The sequence below is a fragment of the Oryctolagus cuniculus genome, chromosome 3 (genome assembly GCF_964237555.1).
Source record: "Oryctolagus cuniculus chromosome 3, mOryCun1.1, whole genome shotgun sequence".
Lineage (NCBI taxonomy): Eukaryota > Metazoa > Chordata > Mammalia > Lagomorpha > Leporidae > Oryctolagus > Oryctolagus cuniculus.
The window spans coordinates 152,227,636-152,250,067 of record NC_091434.1 but is presented as its reverse complement, the minus strand read 5'-3'; the positions used below and the strand labels follow the sequence as shown (position 1 = coordinate 152,250,067).

The 22,432-nt window shown below is 44.1% G+C and overlaps 1 protein-coding gene across 2 annotated transcripts in view; it reads right to left on the bottom strand.

The window, feature by feature from the left end:
* The window catches only part of MET (MET proto-oncogene, receptor tyrosine kinase), a 124,994-nt gene that overhangs the window by 49,414 nt on the left and 53,148 nt on the right, over window positions 1-22,432 (bottom strand). For both annotated transcript variants that reach the window (XM_051847986.2, NM_001171040.1), the window contains 3 exon segments: window positions 16,902-17,093; window positions 3,207-3,341; window positions 1,930-2,103 (listed from right to left, as the gene is read on the bottom strand). In XM_051847986.2, coding sequence (XP_051703946.2) covers window positions 1,930-2,103; window positions 3,207-3,341; window positions 16,902-17,093 — 501 coding nt within the window.

Genomic DNA, 22,432 nt, shown 5'->3' with positions numbered 1-22,432 from the left:
GGCTATTTTTAAAATGAACACACTGTGATTGAATTGTGTACACCACACACCCTCTCCACATCTCTTTCACAGAGTGGCTAAGTTTATATTTCTAGTGACTCCAATTTTCAAGGCTCTGTGTTTAGAAAAGTATACAATGGCTTCTGATTTTAAGGTAGACTGAATAACAAAAAAGTGTATAAAAACTATAGTAGAGACTTAAATTTATTTTCTTACTCTCATTTGGTTTATTCTAAGGCCCTGTGTCACACCTAACAGGAAAGGATTTGGTTTAAAACCTAGTCACCCACTACAAATCCTGTCCCCAACCGTAACTAAACGAAAACAGCCATGAGCTTGGGGGTGGTTTTTGAGCTGCCTTGCACACTTTGTTTACTTGGGCATGAACCAGGAGACTGAGACCTTGAACTTAACTCTTTCACAAGAACCATTTACTAAAGTCCAACTGTTTCACATTTGGGAAGAGAAAACACATACTGTGTCCTCACCAGGAAGTGTTTCAAGCAAAATGTATTTGGATCAAGAAATTGTAAAGCACTGCCATGGAGATAGTCACAGTGCCAAATATATGAGTACTTCAAAACATTCATGGAAAATAGAATTAAAAGAAATTTACTTTGTTGCCAAAAATCTTTGAAATTCACGCATAGGCAAGGTCTTCAAAAGTGAGCATTATGGAAAAAATTTGTATGGATTACAAGATTTTTTTTGTACCAACATAATTTTGTCTTTTAATTTCATTTTTTTCATGAACATTGTGCAGTACCCTTCTATACTTGCCTGAATAAGGTAAGTGAGTTAGACAATATGGTTGTGATGTCACGGCTGATGTGTACCTTCAGAAGCTAAGCTCTCTAACAGCAGGAGGCCTGTTTGTCTTGTATAGGAGGTACCTTTCCAGTGTCTACAAGCTATGCACTCAATAAATATTTTTGGAATGAATTTAAGAATGGAATGCCTTACAAAAGTATAGCTGTAGGCATAGTTACCACTTCAGCCTTTATTTCTCTTCCAGAAACATTGAGAGAAGACTTACAGCCTGTCATGGGAGCTTGTCCCTCCACCTGCTCCCCAGTTCAGTCTGAGAAATAACCTCTGGTCTTATTTGTGCAGAGACAAGGCCATGCCTTGTGCCCAGATACGAAGAAACCCTCTGTCCTGTCTGTCTCAGCATGACCGGGACTGTCAGTGTGTAGGCTGCAGCTTAGCATTCCAGAGCAGGCCAAGAGCACATCTGTTTCTGTGGCCGAGGTCATGTCTGGGCACTTGGCAGTTATAGCAGGTGGTGAGGAGTCAGAGAATGGGTGAGTCGGGACAGAACAGGTCCCAGTGTGAGGAAAAGGGGACCACCACTGCTCCTTGGCCACCAGTCTTTTATTCACACAGCACCGTGGGAGGAAAGCTGCCCTAAGAAAGAGTGTGGGCGAGAGCTTCAGGTGCAGGCACGTCAGGTCCACCCACGGAATAACCCCAGGAGGGAGAGGGAACTTCAGCTGACGTCTCACTGGTAAATGAGTACGTTGATTTTGGGCTTTTTTTAAAAAAAGTTTTATTTATATATGAAAGGCAGTTATCAGTGGCGGGGTGGGGCCGGGGAGAGACAGACAGACTTATCTTCCATCTGCTGGTTCACTCCCCTCAATGGCCTGAAGTGGTCCAGGCCAAAGCTAAGAGCACAGAACTCCATCTGGGTCTCCCAGGTGTGGCAGAAGCCCAGGCACCTGGGCCCTCTTCTGCTGCCTTCCAAGGCATTAGCAGGGAGCTGGATTGGAAGCACAACAATTGGTGCTCCAATATAGGATGCCAGCTTCATAGAGGCAGAGGCTTAACTTGCTGTGCCACAACACTGGCCCTCTGGATTTTATTTTAGTGATCTGTGTTTGCCAAAAAAACAGAAAAAAAATCATAACAGCCAACAGAGACTCCTACCTTGTAGATTGCAGGCAGACAGATCTCTTGAGTCCACGTCCCGCTGGGGCATTCCTCTGACGGCACACACTTGTCATGGCACCAGCCACATTGCACAAAGGGAGGGGCGGAGAGACACTGACTGCAGGACTGGAAATGTCCACAGCCCAACCCATTCAATGGGATTTTGGTAATCTGTGAAGAAAAGACAGAGTGTGCTGGTTAGTCTAGCAGTTCAGACACCTGCATCTCACATCAGAGTGCCTGGCTTTGGCTCCTGGCTCCTGGCTCCAGCTCCAGAATCCAGCTTTCTGCCAATGTGGACCCTGGAAGGCAGCAGGTGATGGATCAAGTTAATTGAGTCCCTGCCACCCATGTAGGAGGTCTGGACTGAGTTCCTGGCTCTTAGCATCAGCCCTAGCCTAGTACTGGCTGTTGGAATATTTGGGGTGTGAACTAGCAGATGTGGACTCTCTCTCTCTGTCCATCCATCTTTCCGCCTCTTAAAAACATATTAAAGGGCGAATAGCATTTATTTAAAGCAAGCAAACAAAAAAACCTAATAGTGATACAGAAAGAATTTCTAGATGGGTTTTTGCTTTGTAAAAAATCCATAATTTGATGGAGTCTACTAGGGATAGCAATTGTGTAAGTCATTTAATCATATAATCATCATTAAGTGATTAAAATGTTAAAAATAAAATTTCCTCCTTCCTTTTATTATTGGCACATAAATGATAACATGTAACATTACTGTCCAGAAAACACAAGCCTTGTCATGCAATGTTACAGGCTGTATATAGTAGGAATATTTTGCCATGTCTGAGACGATTTTAAAATAACAAGAGTATGGTTTAAGCAGTGGGAAAACACATTTGAACCTCTGGAAAATTCTAAGGAGGGTCACATATCATTCTGGCAACAAGATGCACATCTTTCAGAGAAAAGGGATTACTGGCAAGAGTCAGATTCCAATGTGCATTTCCAGGATTTATCTGCCTGTGCTAGAGTTCTGCCACCAGGACTGTACTTCTCGTTCTGTGTTTGTTTTACTCATTGAGAAATACCGGACAAAAGGAGAAATACACAATGTGAAAAGACAGCCCTTTGGTCTAATCTTCCTTGAATAAGAAAAATTAACAGGATTTCAGGAGGTCTCTGGAATAGTCAAGAAAGAAGATCCAGGAGGAGCAGTGAGTCTAAGACAAGGAGAGATATTCTAAAGGCCCCATGACACCTGCAAATGCCCCCACAGGAAGAACCAGGTCTTTGTAGACTCCCATGGGAGCAGGGCTCACCTTGTTTCCTGTGACCACCAGTGTGTAGCCATTCTGGTTTAACGGGTGCTCCACAACTACTTCTGGAGACACAGGGTGGGAATCCAGGCGAAAATTCACATGAGGGACGTTCAGTATCGTTCGAGAAATCACAACCTGAGAAAGAAAAAGGGAATTTTTTTTTTTTTTATAGGCAGAGTGGACAGTGAGAGAGAGAGAGAGAGAGACAAAGGTCTTCCTTTTGCCGTTGGTTCACCCTCCAATGGCCACCGCAGCCGGCACACTGTGGCCGGCGTACCGTGCTGATCCGAAGCCAGAAGCCAGGTGCTTTTCCTGGTCTCCCATGGGGTACAGGGCCCAAGCACTTGGGCCATCCTCCACTGCACTCCCTGGCCACAGCAGAGAGCTGGCCTGGAAGTGGGGCAACCGGGACAGAATCCGGCGCCCCGACCGGGACTAGAACCCAGTGTGCTGGCGCCGCTAGGTGGAGGATTAGCCTATTGAGCCGTGGCGCCGGCCAAGGGAAGCATTCTTATTTCAACAAGCTCTGTTTAAATGTACATCTGAAATGTGGATGATAATGGTAATAACAGATTAGGAGAGTTCATGGGTGTTTGAACTGAAGACCCCACAGTTCATCTTGTAAATCAATATGACATACTCTAATCTGCCTTGGAGCCCATTTATTTGAGCCCTCAAGATAAACTTTTGCCAATGATCTTTTAATGGTTTCTAGGGAAGGAGACCTTCTAATCAATCAGCTAGCACAGGCAGACAAATCCTCACAATTGTGCAGGGAACTGGCAGGGCTGAAGCCCTCCCCAGAAAGAAGACACCACATATGCCACAAGGATTCTGGGTCACTTTTTAATCTCTCCCCTTGATCCTGCGCACTGGGCAGTTCTCCTTGATGTAACGCTGAGCATAGTGGACAGAGGCCTGGAAACCTGAGCTAGTTCCAGCACTGCTGCTCTCAAGTCATATTTATAGACCTTAAGAGGTCAAAATAGGCCTCCAGCTACTCGGAAATGATGTACTGTAGTTTTTACAAGCCACCGTCCCATGATATGCTATTACTTGTATTATAAAACTTCTACTTTATCTCCTAGCTTTAAAATAAGGCCTGATGATTTTAATGCCTGGGAAGTGGGGTTTGACAACTGGTGTCACCCTAGGTTTCAGGTATGTCTAAATAATTTGAAGTGTTTCCCAGCTATATAATTTCCATTTGCCCAGTTCCTGGAACTCAATAATAATAAAGTGTAGAGGTGGGGATCACTAATTGGGATACAGTCAGGATGATTATCATAGGTGCCACACAGATGTAAGGGGGCTTAGGATTTCTCAGAAAGACTTTCACTCCTAGGTAGGACATCAGGCTGCATATTTGGGTACGTAGGGATTTAGGAAGCTGAGCACATCTCTGGGTTTGAAGTCTGTTCTAGGAAATTGGCATTTCTCAACCTATTTGACTGTATTGGAAGTGTACTTACTTGCCATGGGTATGAAACTGTGGGACAAACATGGGCATCTGAGAGATTAGGATGAATTAAACAACCATTTTCTGTGCCTCAGCTATATTATTCATAAAATGGGAATGAAAATTACATGAGTAATTGTTTTGGACTCTAACAAACACATACAACATATAAATGTTTCAGGGAATAGTAGTAAATTTTTTCTTGAACATAACAAAGGAGCCAAGTGGGCGGAAACAATTTTGGAAGATTCCCAAAGTACCTAATTTGTTCCCAGAGAGTAGACTGTTGATAGAGAAACTAAGCTCACAGAGCTGTAAAAGTTAACCATCGTGACACTTCTAGTCTAGAGTTTGTTCTACCTCAAACACTCAACGCTTTCAAAGCATGTCCATTAAGCAGGGTGGCTGCATTTGCACAGACATTAAATGACTTGGTCAGGACGGGAATGGACAGAACTAACTTCAGGGCCCAATAGCTACTTGTGATCTTTGCAGGCACAATGAAAAGAAGTTCAATTACTAGTTCTACCACCCTCATGGTGCTAGTGACTGATGAGCAGGACATCACACGTCAGACTTTCAAAGCTTCCATCTCAAATTACCCAGGTTTCATTAATCCAATTTTGCAGTCTTCATTTCCTCTCACTTTTTTCTACTTTCCTCCATTTTCTGATCCCCACTCCCCACCCCAGCCCCATGCCTATATTTTCTTGGTCATCTTCAAACAGCAAAGGTGAAAAAAACAAATCTTTCACTTACAAAGCAAAACAACAGAAATCTCAGCCTGGCTTAATACTCCAACTCTATTCTCCACCTCATTTTGTGCTTTCTGCCTCACTGAAATGATTCATACCTAGGAAGCGTTGTACGGATATTTGCATTTTGGGCCTGTCTCCCTGGTTTCTCAGATTCTACTCAGACCTGCTACAGAACAATCACCTCTCTGAGCCCTTCCTGCATCTACTCTACACATTTCCTTCTTAATCACCAGGCCATCATCTTTGACTTTATCAACCCTTTGAATCCCATCCAAATACACCTTTACCAGAAAGGACTGACCTTTCTCTTTTCTTCCTGCAAAGGAGCTCTTTGCACCCCTGGACTTGGGTCGATTGATTTTTACATCTTCAGTTAAGACTTCCTGTCTGAAGTGCACTGAAAGAAGTCTTAACAGCTACCTGAATCGGGCACTGAGCAAACTGCTTTAAATAGAGACTTCGTTGAAGCCTCATGATAACCTAAAAGATGGTACTATGATTTTCCTTCAAGAAACGACAACAGAGAATTTTAGCAAGAGAGAACAAGAATCAGGTTTCTAAGGAGCTTTATCTAATGCCAGAATCTGCATGCTTGACCTCTCCTTAAACACTCAACTGATAGACTCTTGGAGCAACAGAGTAAATACCAATAAAGAGCTTCAACTCATGAGTCAAAGCACTAAAACAAATTTCACAAAGTATTTGCCTTGCCAATTGCTCCTTGTTTCAGTAATCTCGGCAATATCAGTTAAGTGTGCCTAAGGAGGAAGCCTTTGCCTCCAACATAGTTTTTGATGACAAGGGGGAAATTGACAAGGGGGAAATGTTATACCCGCACAGCTCCTGAAGTTCCACGTTTGCTGTGTGGTTTTTTTTTTTTTTTTTTTTTTTTTTTTTTTTAAGATTTATTTATTTGAAAGTTAGAGTTACACAGAGAGAGAGAGAGAAAGGGAGGGAGGTCTTCCAACCGTTGGTTCACTCCCTAGTTGGCTGCAATGGCCAGGGCTGCGCCGATCTGAAGCCAGGAGCCAGGAGCTTCCTCTGGGTCTCCCATAAGGGTACAGGGACCCAAGGACTTGGGCCATCTTCTATTGCTTTCCCAGGCCATAGTTAAGAGCTGGATCAGAAGTGGAGCAGCTGGAACTCAAACTAGCACCCATATAGAATGAATTATTATTCCTGGCACTCCAGGATTAAATTATTAAAAAAAAAAACAGCAAAAGCCAGGGCCGGCAGTGTGGCATAGTGGGTAAAGCTGCCGCCTGCAGTGCTGGCATCCCATATGGGCACTGGGTCGAGTACCAGCTGCTCCACTTCTGATCCGTTTCTTTACTATGGCCTGGGAAAGCAGAGAAGATGGCCCAAGTCCTTGGGTCCCTGCACTCTTATGGGAGACCCAGAGGAAGCTCCTGGCTCCTGGCTTCAGATCCGCGCAGCCCTGGCCATTGCAGCCAACTAGGGAGTGAATCAGCGATGGAAGACCTCTCTTTCTCTCTCTCTGTGTGTAACTCTGATTTTCAAATAAAAAAAAAAAAACTTAAAATTTTTTGTTGGGGCTGGTGCTGTGGCATAATGGGGTAGGCCTCTGCATACGGTGTTGGCATCCCATATGGGCACCGGTTCAAGTCCTGGCGGCTCCTCTTCCATTCCAGCTTTCTGCTATAGACTGAGAAATCATTGGAGAATGGCCCAAGTGCTTGGGCTCTTGCACCTGCGTGGGAGATACAGAGGAGGCTCCTGGCTTCTGGCTTTGGATCGGCCCAGCTCTGGCTGTAGCAGCCATTTAGAAAGTGAATCAGCAGGTGGAAGACCTTTCTCTCTGTCTCTCCCTCTCTCTGTCTGTAACTCTGCCTCTCGAATAAATAAAATCTTAAAAAAAAGAATTTATTCTTTTTTTTTTGTTTATTTGAAAGGTAGAGAGGGATACTGATGTACCATCTACTGTTTTACTCTCCAAATGCCAACAATGGCCATGGTTGGGCCACACTGAAGCTGAGAGTTGGGAATTCAATCCAAGTCTCCCATGTGGGTGTCAGGTACCCAACCTCTTAAGGCATCACCTCCTACCTCCCAAGGTGCTCATTAGCAGGAAGCTAGAAACGGAAGTAGAGGTAGAACTTAAACCCAGGCACTCTGATATTCAATGTGGGTATCTTAACTGCTCCATCAAAAATCACACCCCCAAAGCTCTACTGCTGCTGCTGCTGCTGCTACTACTACTACTACTACTACTACTACTACTACTACTACTACTAGTTTTTATCTGAAAGGCAGACAGAGAGAGGAAAAGAGATCTTCCATCCATTAGCTCATTCCCCACATGGCTGGAACAGCTGGGGCTGGGCCGGGCTGGGCCAGGCTGACGCCAGGAGCCAGGAACTTCATTCAAGTCTCCCACGTGGGTGATGAAGGCCCAAGCACTTGGGCCATCCTCCGTTGCCTTCCAAGGCACAGTCGCAGAGAGGTAGATTGACAATGGAGCACTTGGGAGTCAAACTGGCACTCGGATATGGAATGTCAGTGTCTCAGGCTGCAGCTTAAGCCACTGTGCCACAATGCTGCCCCAAGCTCTGCTTTTGATAATGAGCTAGGGTGAGTGCTCTTTGATGGAACGAGAGAGGACAGGAAAGCTGTGTGGAAAGGAGAATGATCCTTTGGATTTTGAGCAGAGTTGCACCCAGATGCAAACACTGTTTTAGTAGATCATTAGCCTGTTCCTGCAGGGCTTTCTAAGGCTGTAAAATGGCAAGAATGTTTTTCTATTGTTTAATTTCTCACTTTCTCTTACTGCTGAAATTCTAAATAATTGAGTAACCACTTTAACTCAAAATACCCTGAAGCAAAAATGTTTGTAAGAAATTAGGAGTTCTTTTTGGTTGTCATGGCGATAGTTCAGGGACAGAACTGAAAGTGGCATCTAAATTTAATTCTTATGATAAATCACCTGGCAATCCCAAAACAATTAGTATGAAACAGAAGACTAGCAATTCTTTTTGGAGTTTCCATTGCGTCAACAACTAACCTTAGGTATTTAGGTCACAAAACCTTTTTATTTAATGCTCTTGAAAATAGAAGACTACTACATTCTGGATGGGGGAAGGAATCTAAAAAGTACTTGACTGCTGTGGTTGTGATCTCACATGACCTCTCCTGATGACTTATCTGGGGGAGAACTTGGGGAAGAAATACGTATGCAAATGTAGTAAAACCATTGTAGACAGGCTCCTAAATTTGTAAACCTGAGCAAAGTTAATTTTGTGTAGGAGTCTACAACTGCAGAAAGATCTCTGTCTTTCAAATAAATTCTTTTAAGAGTCTACAAGTAAGGTCTGCTCTCCTCCCCACATGCTTGAAATTTTACATTTTAATTGGACTGATAATGTTTATAATAATTTAACATATTTGTATGTAGCTTTCTATTTACTCTCCTAAATTTTAAGAGAAATTTATTTATCTATTTGAAAGAGAGGTAGGGGAGAGGCAAAGAGAAAGAGAGAGAGAGAAAGATCTTCCATCTGCTGGTTCAATCCCCAAATGGCCGCAACAGCTAGGACTCGGCCAGGCCCAAGTCAGGAGCCTGGAACCACATCCGGGCTTCCCACAAGGGTGGTAGGGACTAAAGCATATGAGCCATTTTCTGTTGTCTCCCAGGTGCATTAGCAGGGAGCTGGAATGGAAGTGGAACAGGCAGGACTTGAACTGGTTCTCAGATATGGGACAATGGCATCACAAGAGGTGGCTTAACCCACTGCACAGCAAAATGCCAAGCACCTACACCCTGTAATTTTTTCAAGTGGATAATTCAATCATTTTTAGAATATTTAATTTACTCAATTATCACCACAACCAGTTTTGGAACTGTTCTATTACCTAAGAAACCCTATATCTCTGTCATTCACCTAACTCCCCATGCACCCTGAGAGCCACTAATCTATTTTTTCTCTTTATAGATTTTCCTTTTCTTGATAGTTCAGATAGATGAAATCTCAAAATACTCAGATGTGATCTTTTGTGTCTGGAATATTTCACTTAGCATGTTTCCACCCATGCTCCTTTTTCTTGCAAAATAATACTCCGCTGTGTGAATATACTACATTTTATTTTTCTATTCACCACTGGGACACTTGGGTTGTTTACACTTTTAGCTATTATGAATAATGCTGCTGTGAGCATTCATCATCACCTTTTGTGTGAGCACATGTTTTCATTTCTTTTGGGTGTAGACAGCTAGAAGCACAATGCTTCTGTCTTAGGGTAACTTTGTATTTAACCTTTTAAAGTACTGCAAAACCATTTTGCCAATGGCTGCACCATACGACATTCCCACCATCTAGTGCATGGGGGTTCCAATTTCTCAACATTCTCACAACACTTGTCGTCCTCCATTTTCTTGACCACAGCCATGCTAGAGGGCGTGAAGTGGAACATCAGTGTGGTTTCAGTTTGTATTTCTCTGCCAAATGTTCTCTGACATTAAATAAGAGGAAGGTTTACTTCTGGCAGTTCACGGCCTCAGATGTCCTCCTCTTGCCCGTGTATGGTCCTCAGGCAGCCCCTCCTCGGCAGCCCCATCACTGATCTGAGGAACATGCCCTCATGGTAAGGATCCAAGAGGGGCTGGAGCGAGGGAGGGATGGGAAGAACAAAAGTGGATTCTCCCCTGGAGAATAAGACAAGGAAGGATGGAGCAGCTGCCCAAGTGCCTGTGCTTGGCCAAGGAGGCAGAGGGCTTGAGGGATTGTATGGGAGGGCATGGAGTTGACATGGTGGAGGTGGGAGCAAGGGTGGGACAGTGCAGCATGGATGAGAATGAAGCTTTCTTGTAGGACGGGGCGGTGGTGGGGGGGCAAGGCTGGAAGATACCAGATGATAACCTGACAAAGGGTTTAATCAGAGTTGCTGTGGACTAAGAATACTCTATACTCTGCATGCTGTGATATTCTTTTTTTTTTTTTTTTTTTTTTTTTTTTTTTTACAGGCAGAGTGGACAGTGAGAGAGACAGAGAGAAAGGTCTTCCTTTTGGCGTTGGTTCACCCTCCAATGGCCGCCGCAGCCGGCGCACTGCGCTGATCCGAGGGCAGGAGCCAGGTGCTTCTCCTGGTCTCCCATGGGGTGCAGGACCCAAGTACTTGGGCCATCCTCCACTGCACTCCCGGGCCATAGCAGAGAGCTGGCCTGGAAGAGGGGCAACCGGGACAGAATCCAGTGCCCTGACAGGGACTAGAACCTGGTATGCGGGCACCGCTAGGCGGAGGATTAGCCTAGTGAGCTGCGGTGCTGGCCAATATTCTTAGAGAGACCTGAGCAGCACTACAATTCCTGTTGGCACCATACTTTGACCAAGGCACTGCTTTGGGATTCAACTCTATGGGTGAGGGTTCCACTTGTGCCACTCTGTGGCCCTCCTGTTGTCTAACATGGGCAGTTGCCTCTCTGCACACATGCAATACAGTCCTTCATCTGTGACCCGGGCATCATATAACCTTGAAGACCAGTCTTAGAGAAATGTAGATTAAAATGCAACCAACAGGCTTGATACCACCTTTTGAAGATCAAAGCGAATTTTCCTTGCATAAGAACAGAAAATATATGGTTTTGTTTCAAGGCAAATAAAACTGAAGGAAAGGGACGAGCGCTGTGCTGTAATGGGTAAAGCCACCACCTGCAGTGCTGGCATCCCATGTGGGAACCAGTTCCAGACCAGGCTGCTCCACTTATGTTTCAGCTCTCTGCTGTGGCCTGGGAAAGCAGCAGCACATCCAACGTGGGAGACCTGGAGGAAGCTCCTAGCTCCTGGCTTCCGATTAGCCCAGCTCTGGCTGTTGTGGCCATCTGGGGAGTGAACCAGTGAATGGAAGATCTCTCTCTCTCTCTCTGCCTCTGCCTCTTAAATAAATAAATAAATAAATAAATCTTAAAAAAAAAAAAACTGAATGAGAGCCTTGCTATCGTCTAGTTTCATTTCTAAGGGTTTTCTGTTAAGGAATGAGGACAATTTTCCTTCTTAATGAAAGATGATGCAAATTATTGGAATTTGAGACTCAAAGAGAAAAACACTCAAGTGAAAGTGAGGACACCATTAATGAGTGGACACAGCTGTAGCTAGAGGTGACCTGGTGGGCTCAGGTCCACTTACCTCTTCCCTGTAGCTCCCAGGGCAGACTCTGGCACATAAGTAAATCCCCTAGGCCTAACGACTGCCTTCATCTACAGACTGAAGAAGCTCACTGAAGCTGTTAGGAAGACATGAGACCTTTTAAAAGTTTCAGAATTTAGATAGCCTTTGAGTTTAATCTGCACTTTCAAGGTACAATCCCTGATGCCCCTTGCTTCTTTCTTGCCTCAGGTTTACTACCTTCTTAGCATGCAAAGGAAATGAGTGTTTAATTAGAAAGAAACCAGAATATAAGGAGAAGAGTTATTTGTTACCACTAAGGTGAAAATTTAGTTTTTTGAATTAGGGGAAAAAAACAGAAAACATTAGTAGTAGAAGAGATTGCTGATTGGTACAGACAGCCAGATTGAAAAGTAGGGGGCCAGTGCTATGGTCCAGCAGGTTAAGCCACTGCCTGAGAGGCAGGTTCAAGTCCCTGGCTACCCTGATTCCCATCCAGCTCCCTGCTAATGTGCCTGGGAGAGCAGCGGAAGACTCAGATGGAGTTTCTCATGCCTGGCTTCTGCCTGGCCCAGCCCTGGCTGTTATGGCCAACTGAGAAGTAAACCAGTGATGGAAGATTCTCTCTCTGCCTTTCAAATACATAAAATAGATTTTAAAAAAGAAAGGAAAAGAAAAGTGATAAGACAACAGGCCAAGGGGCAGAAGCTGAATTGAATGAAGCTTTCCTCCCTTCTTTCCTTGACTCTTTTTTGGTCAAGAGGCCAGGAGTGTTTCTATACCAACCTGACTCTACAGAGGCCTGATACACCCAACTGGTAAACAGTGCTCCTCCTTATACAAGTACCGATACATGTGTTCCGTCTTTTTGAAATGAGTCAAAAATGAGTCAAAATGAGTCAATACCAGACTGAAAGAAAAACTTGAACATCTCAACACCAAATAAGCTAGGAAATCTTTTAAAAACTTTAAATAACCAACACCTTCAAATTAACATTCCAAATATACTGACTAAAGGATTAGCCAACCTATACACAGAGTATATCTTTTCTGAAATGATAAAAGTTTTAAAAATCTACTGGTCTGTATTTTTTTTTTAAAGATTTGTTTATTTGAAAGGTAGAGTTACAGAGGGAGAAGAATAGAGACACAGAGAGAGAGATCCTTTTTTAAAGATTTATTTATTTGAAACGCAGAGTTACAGAGAGGCAGAGGGACACACAGAGAAAGAGGGAGAGAGTGGGGGGAGGGGAACGGGGGAGGGGGAAGGAAGGGGGGAGGGAGGGAGTGAGGGAGAGAGAGGAAGAGAGAGGGAGAGGGAGAGAGAGGGAGGGGGAGAGAGAGAGAGAGAGAGGTTGGTCTTCCATCCACTAGTTCATTTTCAAGATGGCTACAATGGCCAGAGCTGCACTAATCTGAAGCCAGGAGCCAGGAGCTTCCTCTGGGTCTCCCATGCAGGTGCAAGGGTCCAAACACTGCTTTCCCAGATTCAGCAGAGAGCTGGATTGGAAGTGCAGCTGTCAGGACTCAAACTGACGCCCATATGGGATGCTGGCACTGCGGGCGGGGCTTTACCTGCTACACCACAGCGCCGGCCCTGAGACAGATCTTGTATCTGCTGGTTCACTCCCCAAATGACTGCAACATCCAGGAGTGGACCACCCCAAAGTCAGGAGCTGGGAGTTTCTTCTGGGTCTCTCACATAGGTGCAGGGGCCCAAGCACTTGGGCCATCTTCTGCTGCTTTCTCAGGCACATTAGCAGTGCGCTGGATGAGAAGTGAAGCAGACACTGACTTGCCACAGAGGTGGCACAGGAACCAAACACATGTGGAATCAAGAGGTCAATAAATGAATGGATTCTTTTGATTGGAAGTGAGTCATTATTTTCTGCCCCCTGATTACTAGCATAATCCATAAACTATTAGCAAAGGACATCTATTTAGGTGATCCTTGAGTTTCCTGAGATGCAATAGTGTAGTTAAAGGCAGAAGAGGAAAAGGGTGATTAGTTGTAATGGGATCAGGGAGAGGAGAGAAGCGGGTATGGAGGAAGAGCAAGGATGATAACAAAGAGCCTAATGGTAGCTGTGAGGGTGCCCAGGCAGAGGCTGCTGCTGGCAGGCCAGCATGGGGCACACAGTAACAGTCCGGTGAATGTTTGTGGAGCTGAAGTTAAGACACATCTTGAAAGGGCCTGAGCACCCCGCCCCCATCCCTGATCCACTCACTCTCCCTGGCCTGACAGTCATGCACAAATATTTTAATAGCAATGCTCTGTGTTGAGAGATTAAAGGCCTCGTACAAGTGCTGTAAAAAAAAAAATCAAGCAAGCATTGTTTTGGATGTAGATTAGACGAAGAGCTTGGAAGGGGCTTGGAAGGGGAGACGTGGGCAATCCCTGTGATTATCCTGTGATCTTCATGAGAATCCCTCTCCCTTCTCCCCTCTCCCATGCAGCCATGCTCACTGTGCCAGTGTCCTCAGTCTTGTGCCTTTCTACACCCTTACCCCCGATTTGTAAAAAGGCACATTTTTCCCTGTTTACTGGTGCTGTTTTAAGTAGTTTATCACATTATTTTACTTCAAAGCATCCCGAGAGAGTGATCATACAAATTAAAACTAGTAAATCTATACTGGCATGGTACTGCAGATATAGACTCAAATATACACACACACATTAGCATATTTAGATGCAGCTGCACCTGTACAAGATAAGTCACACAAGTTTAAATGCTAGCAATGTGTCAAAAATGTCTTCTCTGCACACACATGATATTGTTAGCTAAACAATATAATTCTTTCTAATCAAATAACCACTGTGAAATACCTGATTCACTTTGCACCCAACAGCTGGGGCTGTGGCTGTGTTCCCAGAGAGAGCTGAATATAAGCACAATAGGAAGGGCAGAAACAGCTGCAAACTCTTGGGAGGAAAAATTCGCACAGCAACCTTGCCATTGGGCTTCAGGGTAGGAAGGAAATAAAATCATTTTGCTGTTCCTTTTCATGTGTGGCAGCTGTCTTTGGGAAAAAAATTATATCCATTCTATTTTGTAACAGAAACTGCATAGTATTTATTAAATCATGAGTTCTAGAAACTTGGGTCTGGAAGGAGTTTTTGCATTTTGGTGCAGGCAAAACATTTACAGAACTTGGTAGGAAGTTACTGCTCTGACAGCTCTGGCTGAACATGCCACTATCTTTGCTCCACTCCCAACCACTCCTCCACCGTTATTTGCGGTAAACAAACTTGATTTCAGTGATGCTGAATGATCTTTCAAATGCTTTATGCTGATCTATATAAAACTTACTGGAATGGAATCGTCTTATACAAGTGTTAGAGAAACACTCACAGGAGCTGTGTGAGTCCCTGTGGCTCTTTGCACATGCTATTGTTACCAGGTCAATGCTGGTCTTCCCTACTAAGATTCTAGAGCTTGAATGCAGGTTCAGTGCCACTGTTTCCTTTGCTCCACTCATTTGCCTAGCAAAGCAAGGTCAATAGGTTTCCAGTAGATAGCTGATGAATTAAGGTCACCTGGTTTAAAAAAAATTGGTGACACCAGTACTTTTCATAAAACAAGTATCTATTTATTTTTATGGACATACTATGGCTTTTGTTCTATAAATCATGGGAGATAAGAATAGAACATGTGCTGTAGTTTTTCGCATGAGACCGGTGCCTGACGTATCACTTGGGTGGTAGACTCTGTATTCGATCAACCTATTTAAAAATAGGATTTCATTAGAATACTAGCATCTGGAAATAGGCCAGGAACTCTTTGATGTTAAAAACATTGTTAGATCTAAAGTAACTGTAGAAAGCTTATTACTATGAAACTGGATTTGTGAGATTATGGGCAATTTGGAAAAATAGAAAAGCAGAAATAAAGATAAAGGGAAGCAAACCAACATTAAAAAATATTGCAAATTCAACAGATGCTATCCTCTCTCATCCTCCTCCAAGATCTATGGAATTTTACAGAGTACCATCAATGTAAATTAATAACACATATAAACACAAAATAACACTATGCATTTTCCAGGGATAATAGATATAGCCACAGTGCATGTCCATGTGGCAAGGGACTAGACATCCCTCTTTCAACTTTGAGAAGGTAAGAGTACAGCTAAAGTGTCAATATGGATGAGGTGTGTACAGCAGTTCTGGGATGGGGGACAGGAAGGAGGGGGAGAATAGACCTAGCAAGTTGTGAAGCAGAGGAGGAAGGGTGACCAGTGTGGGAAAACTTAGGTCACAGGATCTAGATGATTAGTTAGGAAGACTGTATTTACGACTTTGAAAAAATTCTACCAAGCCACTAGTACAAAAGAAACATGATTTATGGTTCTTACAATATGGAAATGACTGGTATCCAGACTGCTCTGAAGACATTGGTAATTTTTAAAAATGTGTTTTGCAAAAGAATAGAGATACAGGATGATAGATGGGCAAGGCCTGGGAAAACCCTGTCATCCTTACTGGGTGTACCACAACTCTCTGTCTGATCAGCACACCAACCTATCAGACAACTCTAAGTACAAGCATCTCCTTGTAAACAAAGTTTCAAGCACTCACAGAAATTCAGTATTTCTGTAGATATCATTGACATTCTGTGTTAATCAAGAATCTATTAATGAACTCATGTTGAAAGGACAGATAACTATTAAAGCAGTAAAATAAACCTAAAATAAACCTAACACTAAAATCTAATTTTAATTTCTGCAAAGTGCTTTGATTCCTCTATCAAGGAAACATGGTAATTTCCATCAAGTTAGAAATGTGAAGTTTTATTGTATGGAAATATTGTTGCTGCCAATTAAAAGCATTTCTTAATAAAATCCAGATTTTTTTTTAAAGTAGAGAACTTATTTGTGAGTGAGACCACTGTTCTGTAGAATCAGAAGAGCCTGAATTACAATGGGGGTTTGATGACAGACTCCCTTCCTGACTGCTGCCAATATTTCTCAATGATGTGAATGTTTCTTCTCACGGAGACGCACGGTTCACACAATAGCTCCCCTTTGATCCGTAGCTTCCCTTGAGATAGGAAAACATGGCCTGGAAATACTGTAATTGTTTCATTTTTACTTTCCAAACATGTGACAGAATTTATGAATGGAAAAAAAAATGTAAACCTTTCTGAACAAGAAAATTAAAGCAGCCACGTCCAAACTTTTGAAAGCTCCAAGAACTTAACACAAAAAGGCTGTACACTTTGTAAAAAGTGGACTAGGTACCACTGTTTGGCTTTCCATGTGTGTCTCTAGCCTCTACAATGATTCAATAACTTACTGCAGAAACAAACATGGATTGCGTACTACCAGACAGAACAGACAGCCATGCTTAGAAAGCACCCACCTGCATGAAACGGCCCTCTGAGGTCCCGAGGTTAGCAATGGTGAGGTCGCCTTTAATGAAGGTGGAGATGGATGTTAAGAGGACTTGGTTGAACTGGCCCATGAATAAGTCCACACGCTGCAGCGCGGTGGTCAGCTCTGTACGGTATTCATCGCTGCGTGCCTCACAGTCTGACGAATTCCTCAAAAGTGTCTGGAATAAAATATGGTCATACAGTTAATGTAAGTCCAGATGCAAACAAGCTGGTCAGAAACTTTCCAGTGTGTCCTTTCAGAGCTCACAGTGGAATGGCAAGGACAACCGTGCAGAGACAAATAGCCCCAAATAGGCGTCTACATTTCTAGAGGCTGCAAAGGCTCCAGTTTCACCAGGCACTGCTGTGTACACATACACAGACTCTAGAACGGGGCAGACCTTGCTATCATGTTTTTTTAAAAGACTGATTTTTATTTATTTGAAAGGCAGAGTTACAGAGAAAGAGAAGAGACAGTGTGTGTGCGTGAGGCAGAGATCTTCCACTCGCTGGTTCACCCTGCAAGTGACCACAATAGTCAGGGCTGGACCAGGTTGAAGCCAGGAACTCACAACTCCATCTGGGTCTCCCACGTGGGTGCAGGGGCCCAAGTTCTTGTACCATCCTCTAGGGCCTTCCCAGGCACATTAGCAGGCAGATGGTTTGGAAGTGGAACATCCCAGATACAAACTGGTACTCATAAGGAATGCTGGCATTGCAGGAGGTAGCTCAACCTGCTGTGCCACAACGCTGCCCCCTGCTATCCTCATTTGCACCATGGTTCAATACATAAACACATAGGGTAGTGTTTGACCTAGTGGTCACGATGCCAGTTAAGACACCTACATCCCATATCTGAGTGCCTGAATTCAAGTCCCAGCTTTGTTCCTGATACTAGCTTCCTGTTAATACATACCCTGGGAGGTAGCCAGTGAAGACTTAAGTACTTGGTTCCCCACCACCCATGAGGAGACCTGAATTGAGTTCCTGACGTCTGGCTTTGGCCTGAGCCAGCCCCAGCTGTTGCTGGCATTTGGAGAATGAGCTAGGGGATGCGAGATCTTTCTGTCTTGGTATTTCCTTCTCTGTTAAATAAAAAAACAAATGAATGCATAAACTTAGCTGATGCCATTACAACAAAAATAAAAGTTTAAATGTTTTAAACCTTGAAATAAAGGTGGCAAAAGTACCTGATATTATATTTTTAAAATTTTAATTTTAGAGGGAGAGGGAGAAGGAGAAGGAGGGACAGAGAGAACAGGAGAAGGAAAGAGGGAGAAGGTAAGGGAGAAGAAGATAAGAGGAGGGAAAGACAGGAAGAGAAAATGCTTCCATCCACTAATTCATGCCCCAAATGCCCACAATGACCAGAACTGGGCTGGGATGAAGCCAGGAGGCAGGAGCCCAATCTTGGTCTCCCGTGTGGGTGGCAGGAACCCAGTTACTTGAGCCATCATCTGCTGCTGCCAAGGATCTGCACTGAAAGAAAGCTGGAGTCAGGAGCCAGAGCTGGGATTTGAACCGAGGCACTCTGATACGAGACATGGGTGTCTTATCTGCCAGGCTAAACGCCTGCTCTGACTTTGTATTTTAAAGTACATGCCTTTGTACATACACGTACAGAGGGGCTATATGGAATGGTGTTTAACAGATAACTGATGGGTAAGCGTAGCCCACAGACCCAGGGGCAGCATCAAATCCTGGTTCCAATGCTCAGTTTTATGTAATTTCTGCCCTCTTTCTGCATTTGGAACTTTATGCCACCTGCGATTTATCTCTCATCTGTAAAATAGGTGGAATTGTAAAACAGCACCTAGATTATAGGGTGGCTATAAAGATTAAATAAACTACTCCACTAATCTATTTAAGTAGAACCCAGCACATCCAGAAAACCACTTTAGGATCCAGCTGACCAAAAGGCAATTACCACTCAATCTGGTAGCCACCCTTTAGGTTCAACCTCAAATGGAAGGCTTTTAAAAAATTCTGTTCAGTAACAGGGGACTGTTAAGTGCTGTGCAGCCCTCCCTTCACCCGACACTCCATTCTGTGGTTTTCCTTCCTCCTCTCAGACCACAGCATTTATGTCTCCATTGCCAGGGCCATCCAAGCCTGGCTGTCGGGGTTGCGGCTGCTCAAGGCTGCTGCACTCACACTCGGTACTCTCCCCAGGCGGCCTCACATTTGTGTCTCCACTCAGGTCAAGAGACCTCAGGCTCCACCCGACCAAAGCAGAAACCACAACCTTCCCCTGTCTGCCCATGATACCAGGCACCACTGAACAGTTCCGCCTCTCCTCAAGGTGCTCAAGTAGAAATCTAAGTGTCACCCCTGAATCCTCCCTTCTCCTCAGTCCCCAAGCACAGGCCATCATCAATTCTTACCAGCCTCACTTCTTCTTCTTCTTTTTTTTTTTTTTTGACAGGCAGAGTTAGACAGTGAGAGAGAGAGACAGAGAGAAAGGTCTTTCTTCCATTGGTTCACCCCCCAAATGGCTGATATGGCTGGTGCTGTGCCGATCCGAAGGCAGGAGCCAAGTGTTTCTTCCTGGTCTCTCATGCGGGTGCAGGGCCCAAGCACTTGGGCCATCCTCCACTGTACTCCTGGGCCACAGCAGAGAGCTGGACTGAAAGAGGAGCAACCGAGACAGATTCCGGCACCCAACTGGGACTAGAACCCGGTGTGCCAGCGCCACAGGCAGAGGATTAGCCTAGTGTGCTGTGGCACTAGCCCCAGCCTCACTTCCTAAACATCTCAATGTCTTTATCTCCATTACCACAATCTTCATCCTGGCCATCCTGTCTCTTCTTGGGTAATGCCCCCACCATATCCACAGTCATATTTGCCAGGTTCTGTTCTCCACATTAAAAATACAAATCTGATCATGTCTCTGTCTAACACACTTAATGATCCCCATGGCTCTTCAGATAAAGGGCAGCATCTTCAACGTGGCCTGCAGGGCTTCACATCCCCTGGACGCTGGCCACCTTTTCCAGACCTGTACCTTTTGTACTCCAGTGAATGGGACTTCTTTCAGTTCTCCGAACAGCCCACCTGTCTTCCCATGAAGGGCCTTTGCATGTGCTGTTCCCTGTGCTGCCAATGCTCCTTCCACCTCCACGCACCTTGCCATGTCCTTCATACCTCAGCACATTTCCATTTTCTCAGGACACCTGCCCTGATCCCAATATTACAGTGAAATGCTTCTAGTACAGATTCTCATGACACCTTTAACCTGTGTCTCATAGCATAGCATAACAGCTGGAACATAATACTAGTTTCTGTGACAATATGGTCTGAGACTTCTCCCAAATGATTATCTTCTTTTACCCTCCTTGGTCACCACCACATTAACAGTAGATTAAGCAGCACACATAGTAGCTATTTGATAAGTATGAACTGAATGAATGAACAGGTAAGTGGATCAGTTATGGTTAGAAGATGGGTGATGAGAGTGGAGGTATCTTATTTATTTATTTGAAAGTCAGCGTTACACACACACACACAGAGAGAGAGAGAGAGACAGAGAGAGACAGAGAGAGAGAGAGAGAGAGGGAGGGAGGAGGGAGGGAGAGGAGACAGGTCTTGCATCCAATGGTTTACTCCCCAGTTGGCTGCAACAGCCGGAGCTGTGCCGATCCGCAGTCAGGAGCCAGGAGCCTATTCCGGGTCTCCCATGTGGGTGCAGGGGCCCAATGACTTTGGCCATCTTCTACTGCTTTCCCAGGCCATAGCAGAGAGCTGGATTGGAAGCAGAGCATCTGGGACTCGAACTGGCACCCATATGGGATGCCAGTTCTTTAGGCAGGGTGTTAACCCGCTGTGCCACAGCACCGGTCCCTCAACAAGTATTATTAAAGATACTTCCCCTGTCCTCAGGAATAAGGGCAGTTAAGGGTTTATGAGGGGGCCAGTGTTGTGGCACAGTGAGCTAAGCTGCCACCTGCAAGGCTGGCGGCCCATACTGGAGCACTTGTTTGAACCTTTGTTGTTCCACTTCTCATCCTGCTTCCTTCTAATGCACCTGGGAAGGCAGCAGAGGATGGCCCAAGTGCTTGCACCCCTTCCACCCATGTGGGAGACCAGAATGGAGCTCAGGGCTCTTGGTTTCGGCCTGGACCAGCCCCTGTCATTCAGTCCATTTGGGAAGTGAACCAGGGGATGGAAGATTGATCTCTTTCTCTCTCTGCCAATCTGCCTTTCAAATAAATAAACAAAAAAATTTATTAAACTAATGAATCTGAATCTGAAAATGGGTGTGGGGGAATATATTAAGGAAAATGAAGTCTAATCTGAAAGAAAAAGTTCATTCTTCACATCTTGGTATGTCACTGGAAGTCCAGAAAAATGACTGGGATGTTAGAAATTGTTATTTTTTCCTATTATTTGGTGTATTACATTTTGTATACCAAATATATATATACCAATTGTAAAATACCAAAAGAATATATTACATTTTGAACCACGTTGCTGTTTAAGAACAAATATAAACTCAGCTTTCCCTCTATAATTACTTTATTCTGTAAGGTCAAAATCTGTCACCTGGCGTGCAAAGTTCTTCAATTTCTAACTAAAAACCATCTAAAGTGCTTGATCTCATATATCAGCAACTATTTCAAGTGTAATAAATTGATAAACTGAGTCCAAGATACTAAATTTGACTCTTCTAATTAAAATGTTTTAGACATTTATTTTGATATATAGATGAGTGCAATTACATGATTTAATCAGAAGCTTTTCTTCACTAAAGTACTACAGATTACTTCAAGGAGCAGCAGATAACTGACATGTCCCAGCAACTGAGTAGTAATCGATTAATTGATAATTGAGTTTCTATTGGGGATCGAGCATCCATTTTGCTGAGATACTCAGGGCTGAGGGAAACTGCTTAAAGGGCAAAGGCCAATTTTCACCCAAAGGCCATCTGAGAGTCATGCTTTGGTTGGAGGTTTATCCTGTCTCTTGTTAGTGCTTTCTCTTTTTCTTCATGCCCCATCTGGCATCTGCAGGAACATTAAAGTCTCAGACTTGATGTGGGGTACAGAGCTGGTGGACAAATGGTGGATTCACCGAGATGTAAAAACAATGTGCTATGTGTGGAGTGAGGAGTCTTTGATCATAAACTATCAGCAGCTTCTATCAACAAGACAGGAATTGTCTTATCTTTTATCCCCAGTGCCCTGTATTGTGCCTAGCATACAGTAGGTACTTAATAACAGTCTGATGAAAGCTTAATGCAACAGCAAAGCTGTTTAGAGATAAAGCCCATTACCTACCCAGGTTGCACTGTGGTCTGACTCCCTGAGTGGGGTGAGCAGGGGAATGGAGTGGCATGTGTTACAAGTGTCTCTGTAGAGTCCACAAGCCTGGGGCAATTTGTGGGTCCTTTCAAGGAGAGGAAGAGCAATATAACTGGGTCTTTAGCCTCTCTGCACCTGCTTCACACAGGTAAGGCATACACGCGGAACTTGCACCTAACTTAATGCAAAATTTACATTGTGCACTTCTGAGCTTCTCC